The sequence below is a fragment of the Chrysochloris asiatica genome, unplaced genomic scaffold, assembly GCF_000296735.1.
Source record: "Chrysochloris asiatica unplaced genomic scaffold, ChrAsi1.0 scaffold00030, whole genome shotgun sequence".
Taxonomy (NCBI): domain Eukaryota; kingdom Metazoa; phylum Chordata; class Mammalia; order Afrosoricida; family Chrysochloridae; genus Chrysochloris; species Chrysochloris asiatica.
Genome location: NW_006408548.1, coordinates 8207053 through 8221182, shown reverse-complemented (window position 1 = coordinate 8221182; position 14130 = coordinate 8207053). Strand labels below are relative to the sequence as shown.

Genomic DNA, 14130 nt, shown 5'->3' with positions numbered 1-14130 from the left:
CAAAATATCTTAGTGAACTATTTTTTATATAATGATACTAGTTTGCTTTTTGTCTCATCCATCTATGTTCAAAATGAAATGAAAACAAAATTAACATGTCTTGTATTTATTAAATATAGCTGCTATAGAAAGAATCTTCAGAACGGTTTCATCTGATAGTCAAGAAATGCGGATTATCAGATTATACAATTCTAATAATTCTGTTCCATGCCCTAAGTGTGCTACTGACACTGTTAACCCCAAAGTCACACTGTTCTGCTCTAGTAAAAAACTGGCCACTCCTGCCATGGAATCATTCTATCCACAGACCAGCAAAAAAATGTTATGTGCCTTGCTCACCTCTCATTCTGAACCACTTGTCTTCCAGACCTAAATCCTTTGCAGATGCTTCTGATTACCAGAAGGTGCATATCTGTACCCAACAGCAAGAGAATCTTGGAAACATAGATTTCCCCCCCCCCCTCAATTCTATGTTGAGAAGATAGGATTCATATTGTGGGAAGTAATCATGTGGCATGAATGACCCAAATACACTTACATGAAGTAGTTATATTTAGCTCAATAGGAGATGGTGATGTTTTATTCCTAGCCAGTAGGAAATGAATGGAAAACAGAACAGATTTGGAGACATTTATGAAGTAGCACTCTAGAATAATCACACAGACTACTAACCACAAGTTCAGTGGTTCAAACCCACCATCTGCTCCTTGGAAACCCTATACAGGGTCACTATGAGTCAGAACCAACTTGATGACACTTAATAACACCAGTGGTATAGCACTGACAAGGCTTGTCTGAAACTAAACCTATTGCCACTGAGTCCATTCTAATTCACAGAGAACCTATAGGACAGTGTAGAACTGCCCAACAAGGTTTCCAAGGCTGCAATCTTTAGGGTAATACACTGCCACATCTTTCTCCTGTGAAACAGCTGGTAGGTTTGAACTGCTGACCTTTGGGTTAGCAGTCAAGTACTTAACCACTGCAACACCAACTCTCCAAGACTTGACTACTGGATTGTTATGGGTAGTAAGGGAGCAGAAGGTAAATATGACTTGGGTGGTGGTGGCTGTATACCAACGAGTCAGTACCGACTCACCAAGACTTCTAAATAACTGATGTTGTTGTTACGTGCCATCGAGTCAGTTCTGACTCATGGCAGCCCTGTGTAGAGTATCAAAGGAGCAGCTGTTATTGTTGTTGTTAGGTGCCATCGAGTCGGTACTGATCCATAGTGACGTATGCACAGCAGAACAAAACACTGCCTGATCCTGGGCCAACCTCACTACTGTTGCCACGCTTGAGTCCATTGATGCTGCCACTTGGCTAATCCATCTCATTAGGGGTCTTCCACTTTTTCTCTGACCCTCCACCTTTATCAAACATGATATCCTTCTTCAGTGACTGGTCCCTCCTGACAATATGTCCAAAGTATGAGAAATGAAGTTTGGCCATGTTGGCCTCCAAGGAGCACTCTGGCTGCACTTCTTCCAAAACAGATCTATTGGTCCTTTTGGCAACCCATGGCACTATCAATATTCTCCTCCAACATCATAACTCAAAAGCATCAATTCTTCTACAGTATTCCTTATTCACTGTCCAGCTTTCACATGCATATGAGGTGTTTGAAAATACCATGCCTTGGGTCAGTTGTACCTTAGTCCTCAAGCTGACATCTTTGCTCTTCAACACTTTAAAAAGTTCTTGTGCAGCAGATTTGCTTAATGCAATACGTGGTTTGATCTGACTGCTGCTTCCTTGAGTGTTGGTAGTTGATCCCAGAAGAATGAAGTCCTTGACAACTTCAATCTTTTCTTCATTGATAAGAATGTTGCTTATTGGTCCAGTGGTGAGGATTTTTGTTTTCTTTAAATTGAGATGTAATCCATACCTAAGGCTATGCTCTTTGATCTTCATCAGTAATAATCCTCTTCACTTTCAGCAAGCAAGGTTGGATCACTTGCATATCGCAGGTTGTTAATGAGTCTTCCTCCAATCCTGATGTCACGATTTTCTTCATAGAATGCAGCTTCTCAGATAATTTGCTTAGCACACAGGTTGAATAAGTATGGTAAAAGAATACAACCTGGCACACACCTTTTTTAATGTTAAAACGTTCAGCGTTCCCTTGTTCTGTTTGAACAACTGCTTCTTGCTTCAGGTAGAGTCCTCATGAGAACAATTAAGTGTTCCGGAATACTCATACTTCACAATGTTGTCCATAGCTTGTCATGATCCACACAATCAAAAGCCTATGCATGGTCAATGAAGCACAGGCAAACACCTTTCTGATATTCTCTGCTTTCAGCCAAGATCCATCGGACATCAGCAATGATATCCCTTATTCCACAGCCTCTTCTGTATCTGACTTGAACCTCTGGAAGTTCTCTGTCAATGTATGATTGTAGCTGTTTCTGTATTACCTTTAGCAAATCTTTACTCGCATTGGATATCAAAGAGATAATCCGATGATTTCCGCATTCCGTTGGGTCACTTCTCTTTGGAATGGGCACACATATGGATCTCTTCCAATCAGTTCGTCTGATAATTGTCTTACAAATTTCGTGGCAGAGATGAGTGAGTGCCTCCTCACTTTCTTGAAAGATTTCAGTTTTTATTCCATCAATTCCTGGTGCCTTTTTCTTTGCAAATTTCTTCAATGCACCTTGGACTTCCTCCTTCAGTATCATTGGCTCTTGATTATATGCTATCTCTTGAAACGGTTGAACATCAATCATTTCCTTTTGGTACAGTGACGCTGTGTATTCCTTCCATCTTCTCTTGATGCTTTCTGCATAATTCAATAATTTGCCCAGAGAATCTTTCAATAATGAAAGTCAAGGCTAGAATTTTTTCTTCAGTTCCTCCATCTTGAGATATGCTGAACATGTTCTTCTTTTTTGGTTTTCTGATTCCAGATCTTTGCAAATTTTGATATAATATTTGGCTTTATCTTCTCAAGCTGACCTCCTCATTTCTTCCATTTGCTTAGTATCTCTACTCTGGAAAAAAGTTTCAGAGTCTCTTCTGACATCCATTTTGACCTTTTCCTTCTTTCTTGTCTTCTCAATGACTTTTTGCTTTCTTCATGTATGATGTTTTTGATGTCATCCCACAACTCTTCTGGTCTTTGGTCTGTAGTGTTTAATGTGTCAAATCTGTTCTACAGATGATCTCTAAATTCAGGTAGGATATATTCAAGGTCATATTTTGGCTCTTGTGGACTTGTTTTCATTTTCTTCAGCTTCAGTTTGAATTTGCATATGAGTAATTGATGGTCTGTTCCACAGTCTGCCCCTGGCCTTGTTTTCACTGATGATATGGAGCTTTTCCATTGTCTCTTTCTGCAGATGTAGTCAATCTGATTTCTATGTTTTCCATCTGGTGAGGTCCATGTGTATAGTCGTCTCTTATGTTGTCTAAAGAAGGTATTTGAAATGAACAAATCTTTGGTTTTGCAGAATTCTATCGTGCGTTCTCCAGCATCATTTCTATCACCAAGGCCATATTTTCCAACTACTGATCCTTCCTCTTTGCTCCCAACCTTTGCATTCAATCACCGGTAATGATTAATACACCTTGACTGGATGTTTGATCAACTTCAGATTGAAGAAGTTGGTAGAATTCTTCTATTTCATCCTCACCTGCTTTAGTGGTTGGTGCGTGAATTTGAATCATAGTGATATTAACTGGGCTTCCCTGTAAGAACATGGATATTATCCTACCACAGATAGCATTGTACCTCATGACTGATCTGAATATGTTCTTTTTTACAATGAATGCAACACAATTCCTCTTCAAGTTGTCATTCCCAGCAGAGTAAACCATGTGGTCATCAGATTCAAAATGGCCAATACTAGTCCATTTCAGCTCAGTAATGCCTAAGATATCAATCTTTATGCGTTCCATTTCATTTTTGACAACTTCTAATTTTCCCAGATTCATACTTCGAACATTCCATGTTCTGATTTTTAATGGATGTTTACAGCTGTTTCTCTTCATTTTGAGTTGTGCCCCATCAGCATATGAAGGTCCCGCAGACTTTTCTCTCATGGGCTTTACTCCATTCTCATCATCATGGTCATCTCTACTTTGAGTAGGCAGCTCTTCCTCAGTCACATTTTGAGTGCCTTCCTACCTGAGGTGCTCATTTTCCGGCACTATATCTGACAGTGTTTCTCTGCTATTCATAAGGTTTTCAGTGACTAAATATTCGGAAGTAGTTCGTCACTCTTTCTTCCCAGTCTGTCTTTGTCTGGAAGCTCATCTGAAACTTGTCCACCATGGGTGACCCTGCTGGTATTTAAAATACCAGTGGCATAGCTTTCAGAATCACAGCAACTCACAAGCCACCACAGTATGACAAACTGACAGACAAGTGGTGGAGCTGCTAGTGCCTTTGAATTGCCAACCTAGTGCTTATCCTATGGTACCACACCAGGACTCCATATGAGAAATTGCTATGGAACTTAAGTCAAAGAAAACATCTTAGTTTCTAGTACAAATCTTATGACAAATATCACATTGATGAATAGAAGCATAAAGCTTATCTTCATCTGCTTGACTACTTTATATATTTAGTTGCACATCTTGAAGGCTTCAAAATGTGTGTTAGCTGATGATATTATATAAGTTGTGACCTTCAGATACAGCCATTCCACCAGGACTTATTTCATCCCAGTATTAGATTACAAAACACTTCATCAATAGGGTATATAGTGAGTTTGAGACATGTCAGTAACAATAATACTAATAGAAAGTGTACTTTAAAAGGGGTGATTTTGTTCTTAAATATGGTTCTGACTTGACACCCATATCCTTAGGTTGAGTTGTATTGCCAGCTCTAACCAAGCAAATTCCTCAAAATATCTTCAAAGCGAAAACAAATAGCCCAGAAATGTCCTCTGAGGAACAGCAAAATAAAGCGCATTTTGTAGCAAACTGCAGGACAAGGAATAGGTACTTTCCTAGTAATAGCCAGAATTGAGGTGCCTTGTGACATATTTAGGCAATTTGCACTATAAACAATGGCTGTAAGTAAGGTAACAGTCAGCTTTTCCTCCTGATCACCACTGTGGTTTGAGAAATGATTTCCCAGACCCATTTGCCAATAGGATCCTGCAAGACCTTGAAAATGATCTGTAGCCAGTCTTTTGGCCTATTTGTCAGTAAGAAGATGTTAATGAGAAGGTTTATGATGGCTCACAGTCCTGAGTGCTAGTTAAAGCCAGATAAACATTTTATCAGACAAAAGATAGGATCATAAATATTCAGACATCTGCTGGGAACCATGTTTGCCTTATCAATTGGAAGAAGACTGGCCTGGAATATTGCTTCTGACATGCATTTTAAACTTCCTGTACATTGAAAATCTATGTGGAGGTATATTAAAGGATTGCTACACTAGTGAATAAAGTATTTCTTGTCTTATCGCCTGGCAAAGCTTGACAAGAATCGTAGGCAGATACATGGCTACTGAAGCAGTTTGTAGCACAAGACAGACCTAAGAAAAAAGCCTATGCTGCATTTGTGGCAGTACACATTGGTTGTGATACATAAAGGAAATGTTGCAGCATTTAATCTGATATTCTGGTATAGAACAGAAATTGTATAGTAAACTCTGATATCAAGCTTCCCTGGGAAATGTGTGGATCTCAGAAGCCTAGGAATTCTCATAATTAACAAGAGGGTTATACTGCTGTATTCAGAAAGAGGCAATGTTGAAGGAAAGTCAAGTGAACAGAATTTCTAAATCCATCCTTTAGCCCAGTCAAGAGAGTGCTTTCATTATTTCAACGTAATCTTCTTGCCCTGTTTGAACATGGAGCCACTGTTGTTGTTTTGCATTCCATCAATGTTATGGGAGTCTGCCTGCTGAACAGACACCACTCACTCATTTAGTCACTCAGTCACCATTTCCTGAGTATCAAGATAGGTACTGTGCTAGGCTTCAAGACCACTGGAATCCTGGTGTGGCACTGTGGGTTAATGCACTGGGCTGCAAAGTTGGGTTGAACCACAAGGACAGCAATTCAAGCTCACCAGTCAAGGTGTGTACTAAGTGTTAGGAGAAAAGAGAACAAGAAACCAATAGCATCAGTAAGTCAACGGAGATGTCCGCTAGGTTGTCGCACTGAATAAGAATCTTAAAAAACATGCGAGCCAGCTATACATGACTGGCACTCTAGGCAAAGACAGAAAGCACAAGAAGAGTAAGGTGTGTCAGGATAGTGAGTTATTGGGTGGCTTAGAGGAATTAGTCTGAATGGTAAATTGGAAATCATGTGATCTTTGTAGGCTACATGTACTGTATGTACTAAGACACTCCACTGGACACACTTATAGGAGCATTCTGTTGGGTCAAGATCATTTAGGAAGAGTAAAGAGGCACATGCTCATGGATGCCCCTTTTGCTCAGTCTCTCTAAATGGCTTCCAGATAGGGCAAGCATGAATAGAGCATGTTTTGATCTCATCACTTGGTTGTTCTGTTTACCCCTGTAGTCTTCCAAAATATTAACTTACAATAACTACTGGCTTAATAGTACCAATGTTCTAGAAGAGCTTACATTTTTCTGCTATGAAATTATATTTTTTAGGATGCTAACTCAGCTGCAAAAAAATGTCAAAGAGGTTGGGCTTTTGTAGAGAAGGTAGTTTAACCTGGTTTCTTTTATGTTCTCTCCTGAAATCAAAAATAAGAAAAACAACTCTACTCATATTTAATGGAACATGTCTATTTCTTTTTGAAGGGATCAATGTTGTTAAGGGAGAAGAATGGTTAGGAACTGTTCTCCATGAGGCAAATATAGCTTTATGTTACGTATTTGGTAGATAGTGATCTGGGATTTCCTTTGTGTATTTAAATATATATGGTATGGAAATATACTGGTTAATTCATTCATTTGATAAGCATCATAGTTCAATGGTTTCAATCTATGTTTGTTTGCTTGCTTTTGGAAAATTCCTTTAAACTGGTTTTGTAACTGCATGACAGGTCTGTACAGGGAAGGACTTGGCAAAGTAAAACCAACGTCCTTATAGTACGCATGTCGTTCTTTTCTACACAAAGTGTCACATCATCTGTACCACACCACACTGGTTTTTATGGTCTACATGTTTGTGGGTGGTAGACCCCCCAAGCTGAGACTTAGTTATGTAATTGGAATGGGAAGCTGATAAATAGGAGTTTACCTTTTGTAGTTGAAGCTACCAAAATCTCACTGAAGAAGCTCTGTAATCCTTCTCTGCACAATTAATATTTCCACTGAATCACCAACTATGATCTCTATAATTGAAAATATGAAAGGAATCAAATATAGTAATATAGCTTCATAATTAAATTCATTTAATAATTTTAATAGGATCAGTTCTTATAACCAGGTATACAAATTGAATGAGTAAAGAACTAATTGTTTTCCACATTAGTTGATAATCAGTCAATAAAACCATCTGAAGTTAAAGTTATAGACTCCAAAGTCATCATGTTTTTAACTGGCACCCAATAATGTCACATATTTAAAAGTCACTTTCTCTATTAGGATACCAAGGCAGCTTGTTGACAACATTAAAACTCACTGTTAAACAAGTTTCTTTAGTTTTAGGTGTAAAATTCTAAGTAATACAAAAAAGCATTGTTAGAAATTCTAATTATCTGTGTACCTACTTTGGTAAGAAATACTTCAGTGTGACATATTTACTTTATAGTCTCATTCAAAATGACACAATTGTATAAATAGGTACTTAACCAATAATTGAAGCCATTATACACAGTTGAATAGCATGGTATATAATTAGGATTCTTTTAAAGGAAACTCCATGGTTAAAACTAATCTGTTTTTTAGTGTCTCTTACTATTATATATTTAAAAAACAAAAACAAAAAACCTAATTAATGCTAATTGAATCAGAAAGCAACCTGAAATTGAGTATAGTTGATTTAGAAGTAGAAGATTAAAAAAATAGTTTATTGCAATAGATATTCTCCCTTAGTTAAACGAGGTGCATAACTCTTCTAAATTTGCCATAAAAAGACAAAACTTAACCCAATGCCATTGAGTCAGATCTGATTCATAACAACCCTGTGTAATATTTCCAAAGCTGCAAATCTTTATGGGAGCAGAAAGTCTAAGCTTTCTCCTGAGGAGAAGTTAGTGGATTGAAGTGCTCTCCTTCTTGATATCACAAGTCTAACCTCATAGACTACACATGGGGAGACAACAATCCAAATTATGTCAGCTGGATCTAATACTATTCAAGCCCAGGAAAGAGCAACCCAACTGGAGTTAGCTATAATTACAAAACAAGTAGCAAAATAAGTTTGAAAACAACAACAAAATCAATCATGCAGCCATTGAAAGTAACATAAAAAAACATATTTTATTTTCTTTGCTCAATTATAAGATTTGGGAAATTGATTTAGATGTCATAGCTTTAAGAAACTGATATATATCATTAATACAATCTCAGCCCAGAGTCTCAGATGTCCTGCTGGTTTGTGGCACTGACAGTAAATGAATGCTGTATGACATTTCTACTTACTACAGCATCAAATTCATTCTTGTTTTGTACAAATAGATCTTACAAATACATGTATGTAATGAGGTCTCTGAACCTCTTGGGGTGAGGTTTTCTGTGGTGGGGACTGTCCTATATATTAAAGATTGTTAGCAGCATCCCTAGATACCAGTAGCAACTCTCCTTCAGTTGTGAAAACCCAAAACACCAAGACATTGAAAAATCAACCTTACTTGAGAATCACTGATATAGATGCACATACACAAGTAATTTTTGCTTTCATAAACTTTATAGATTTGCTATGATTGCATTTGTAGAACTTCTTACATCTAATGAATTTCCTGTCTCACCTTTTAAGACATGGTGTGTAGAGATAAGAATTAATATACATATACTTGAGCCAAATAACCATGGTTTTAAAACTAAATTTCTCCTTTGGAAAATCAAAGTTTTGCAAAACTTTTGGAATGCTTCTATTTTTGCTTGCAATCTTATAAAACATTCATTTCTGATACTTTTTTTAAAGCTTTGTCTTTTCATCATTCTTCCAGTAAGAATTTTTGAAGCTATTCTAAATGTCTTATGATAAAGACAGTACTGTAGACAATTTAGGTAGACAGTGGTAAACAAAACAGATACGATCTTAGCCCTTATATAAAGAGAAATCTAACTTGGAAATGTTTTCAATTGAACAGATAGATTAGTATATTAACATTTAATATTAACTCAAAAAAATTTTTTTAGTACCTGATGTTTTGATATTGTAGGATAAACACTGGACTGCTAACCACAAGGTCAGCAGTTCAAACCCACCAGTCACTCTTTGGAAGCCCTATACAGAGTTGCTATGAGTAGAAACTGACTCTACAGCAGCACTTAACAACAACAACAATAATAGCTTGCAATTCCTTTTTATAATCATCGTAACAGACATGGGAGCATAATCCTTGCTTTTCTGAATGGAGTAACTTTGAAAAAGCAATTACAGAATAATAAAAGAGAAGAAGGAATTAGGTGCTAAAATAGTGTCCTAGGAGTAATGTAACTTCCAGCATAGCATAGTGATACATCTTTCTCTCATACCGTCAGCATTTGTGAGTAATAGTCCCAAAATGCTTCCAAAATTAAAGTTATAGCCACCTCCTTTGCCATTGCTGTCCCAATTTCAAACATAGTTTTTTAAAAGTCAGATTGCCTCCTCTAAGCTAAGTAGAAATTTATCAAGTTAGTTGAGAGGATAAATAAGTATTTGTAAGGATGGATGGATTTTCCTGCCTTTTTTTTTCTCTTGCATGGATGGATTTTCCTGCCTTTTTTTTTTCTCTCGCTCTCTCTGATAACAACCCTTTGCAATTCTGTGTGGCACTGTAGGATAAGCACTCAACTGTAACTTCAGTTTCAATTAAAAGGTCAGCTGTTCAAATCCACCAGCTGCCCCTCTAAAACTCTATACAGGGTTGCTATGAGTCAGAACTAATTCGGTGGCACTTAACAACAACAACAACAAAAGTCGTTTGGTGCACACAGTTCCAACTAGATATTTGTTCTAGATATCTTAAAAATTTGTGAAGAGATAAACAACATACAGATGGCAAAGAAAAAACATGGTTTTAAGTCACATCTTAAAAAAACCATATACCAAACATTTTACTATACTAAAGTCCTATAGTTTTATATATAGTACTATTTAAAAATAATATAATTTGGGCCATGAGTATTTTAATGTGAGGTATCTAGATCATACAAGAGCAGAAAAAGTTTGTATTTCTGTTTTATTTTTTCTCATATTATCCAAATAACTTTCCTACTATTTATTTTGTATTCTTACAATTTCAACTGCAAGATTTACTAAAAGTCTATTCTGCTTCAATATTGAATGTTAAGGAGCCAATAGGGAACACTGAATCTAGTGCCAGATATAGTCAAGAGTTTGAGTTTTTATAATATCTTAAAAAATCTATCATCCTGAACAAAAACATTCTAGGAAACGTTTGCTGTGGGTAATTAATTTGGGTGCTGAGCTCCTTCCATCTGTCCTAGTTTTATTTCTGCTTATGTGGAAAGAAATGTCATACAATGAGAACTTTATTAAGTTTAGGAAAAAATGATTTATTCAGGTAGCAGTAATCTTATTTTCACAGGACATTTGAATGTACTGTTATATTATGAGATTCAGCCTTTATCATTACATTTAAAGTAAAGTATTTTAATTATAGGTTTCAGAGCCTGGTGGGGTGCTGTAGGCTCAGCATTGGAGTGTGAACCTTAAGGTTGGCACTACACAGGGTTACTATGTGTTAGAACTGACTCGATGGCACTTAACAAGAAAAACAACAATCCAGCCTTAGCTTTATAATTGTGCTTTTTCCAAAACTTGCTTCATTTTCCAAGGTAGTCAGTTAAAGGAATTATTGTATGGCAATGTAGGATAAGCAGTGGACTGCTAACCTCAAGGTCAGCAGTTCAATTCCACCTATTACCCCTCAGAAACCCTACACAGAGTTATTATGAGTTGGAACAAACTAGACGGCACTTAACAGGAACAATTAAGGGAGTGGAATAGACTAGATGAGAAGAAGCCTGAGAGTAACATAGCCTGACAGGCTTAATATTTTACTAGCCATATGACGCTTTCTAAAGAGCTCTGGTAGCATGGTGGTTACGAATCGGGCTGCGGACCGCAAGGTCAGCAGTTCGAAACTACCAGCTGCTCTGCGGGAGAAAGATGAGGCTTTCTGTTCCCGTAAAGATTTACAGCCTCGGAAACCCTGTTCAGGGTCGCTATGGGTTAGAACCTACTCAACGGCACTTAACAACAACAATAACAACAACATGACACTTTCTATATAAATTGCAATTTTGTCTTGTTGTTGTTAATGTGCTGTGGAGTCGGTTCCAACTTACAGCGACCCTATACAGGGTGTCCGAGGCTGTAAATCTTTACGGGGGCAGAAAGCCTCATCTTTCTCCCACAGAACAGCTGGTAATTTCAAACTTCTGACCCTGAGGTTAGCAGCTCAATTTGTAACCACTACGGTACCAGAGGAATTTTGTCTACTATTTCTTATATTGTTGTTGTTAAGTGCCGTCGAGTTGATGCCGATCCATAGCGACCCTGTATAGGGTTTCCAAGGTTATAGTAAATCTAAAAGTACATTCTAGAAGTAAGTCTTTCTTAACACCTGATTGAAAGCTTAACTTAAAAAAAAAAAAGTTTATTTTAGCAGTGTTGCATTTGACTAGCATTGAGTAGATCTCTTACTCTACTCTCTTGTAAGATGGAAAGGAGGAAGTCAAAAGATTAGGAAAAAGATATGAAATGATTTAGAAATTTTTATGTTAGAATTTAATAAGTCTTTCTAAGATATGTGGTGAAGAAATTCATCTGGACCAGCACTTTTCCCCACAAGTAGATTATATTGTGGTTATTAAGTGTTATTCACATTAATCGATTGCTATCAACTTGATTTTGACTCAATGCGACCCTGTGAGACAGAGTAGAAGCACCCCATAGGATTTCCAAGGCTGTGACCTTTATGGAAGCAGATTGCCACATCTGCCTCTGGTGGAATGGGCAGTGGATTCTAACAGCCAACCTCTCTCTTATCAGCTAAGTACTTTCACCATCTTCAGTACCAGGGCTCTATATGATCATTGCTAAATGACATAAACCAGGAGTCTTATTCAATATCAATAAGCATTCAGTTATTTATATAAATGTTTTCCAGTCAGAAGAATTTATATGTATTTGGAATAACAGGAAAAGAAATATACATACGGTATCTTGGAATTCATTCTACATATACTATTGGAAATGTAAGCGGCAGGCGTTTTTAGACACATTACAGATAAACCAACATAGAGGAAAGAGAGTTGCTAGTGCCATATATTTAAACTACCACAAAATGGCAATGATCGAAGTAAAAATTATACACAGTTGAATTTAGCCTCTTCAGGAAAAAGTATAGGCATTTGATGTTAACACATTTTACTGGATTTGTGTTTTTGAAAATGTTTCTATCTTATGGCACATGTTTTCAGATGAACTTTGTGTGTGCTTTGTAGGGTGCTGTGATTACACCAACAATGGACCATCCTATGTCAATGCAGCCAGCAAACATGATGGGCCCCCTGACACAACAGATGAATCACCTTTCATTGGGTACAACAGGAACGGTGAGTAAAAGAGATTGTTTTGGTTTCTTAGGAAGGAATATCCTCTGTTTTTACTGGCATTGTTGGTGAAACTGGCTCTGTAGCTTTCAGCCTTGACTAACATACCCTCCAGTTTCCATTATGAATCAGCTGCATTCTGCATGTGTCTTCAATTCCAGGGCGCATTTACTCGCACTGATAAGGCAGAGGTTTCTGCTGTGCTTCATTTAAATTTCTTGTACTTCTTGTTCCTGTGACACAAAGCACCAGATGAATGTCCGTTTTTTGGAAAAGTGTCTTTTTGCCTGCATGTGCAAATCTTTACCCTGTGACCTAATACACTTGAGTCTAATTTTCTTTTTCTAGCTGATTACCACTCCACTTCAGTTAGTATATGATTCCTTGGTTATTCACAAATGAGGGATCAACCCTGACTATTTACTATCAATATATAATTCAATGAAAAGTAATCGAGAACCTGACATACTCAAGTTCTTTTCATCTTTCTTTGGATCTGTACACATAGATGATATCAAAAAGAAGGAAGAGAATCTAGTGTACTTGATATTTTCTTATAGTTGTGCTATTTTTGACTAATCATATTTCTCCTTAAGGAACAAAAGTAATTTGAAATATGCCTCTTTTAGCCTTCATTTTATATCAGTGAGGTATTTGGAGCCATAAATACAACTCTATGTTTTAAAACAAAACAAAATCTATTCACAAGATATATTTCAAATGCTCAAGAGGACAAATGCCTAATATAACAAAGCACACGGCAAATTCATTAATTGTTACAACAACAAATTAGAGTCTAAAATATATAAAACAGTAATGATAACCTCTCACATGACACCACCAGTAACAGCTTTATTTTTTATGAATGTTAGTACAGATATTCTTCTCAGTTTTAAAGAAGTAGAATGGAAAAAACAAATATACTCTGACTGAGGAAGCTTAGATAGTGTAGAAAGAATACCAAATGAGGAGTTAGGGTTCCTAGATTTGAATCTTGATAGAGCCCTAAGTTTTCAGTCTGTCCTTGTGAAAAAAAAAATTTTTTTTTACATCTTTGGGCCTCAATTTCCCTCTTTCTCTTCTTATTGTGTTGAAGTTCATACTATTAGAGGGTACCTTCACATATATTACTCTGTATCTTTAAGCCTATAGCCTATAGTATGCAGATACTACTTCTATGTCTAAAGTTACTCTTCAGGATTACGCTGACATCATCTCCCAATATTTTCATTGCTATGTATTGGGAATTTTACCTTATAACAGTGTCATGCTTGCCATAGAGATATTGTTGACTTGTAGACTTGCTGCAATATAAGAAGGTACTGACATGCCCACTGATGCCTCATTAATCTGCCCTAAATAGGAAGAAAGTCTATATAACTTAATGAAAAGTGCCACAGTGTCTCAGTAAAGAAATTCAGTTTTATTCAGGAAGACAAAGA

The 14130-nt window shown here is 36.8% G+C and overlaps 1 protein-coding gene across 9 annotated transcripts in view; it reads left to right on the top strand.

The window, feature by feature from the left end:
• The window catches only part of RBMS3 (RNA binding motif, single stranded interacting protein 3), a 1190010-nt gene that overhangs the window by 1078940 nt on the left and 96940 nt on the right, over nt 1-14130 (top strand). For all 9 annotated transcript variants that reach the window (XM_006851603.1, XM_006851596.1, XM_006851600.1 and 6 more), the window contains one exon: nt 12581-12691. In XM_006851603.1, the coding sequence (XP_006851665.1) occupies nt 12581-12691 (111 nt within the window). The remainder of the gene's footprint in view (nt 1-12580; nt 12692-14130) is intronic.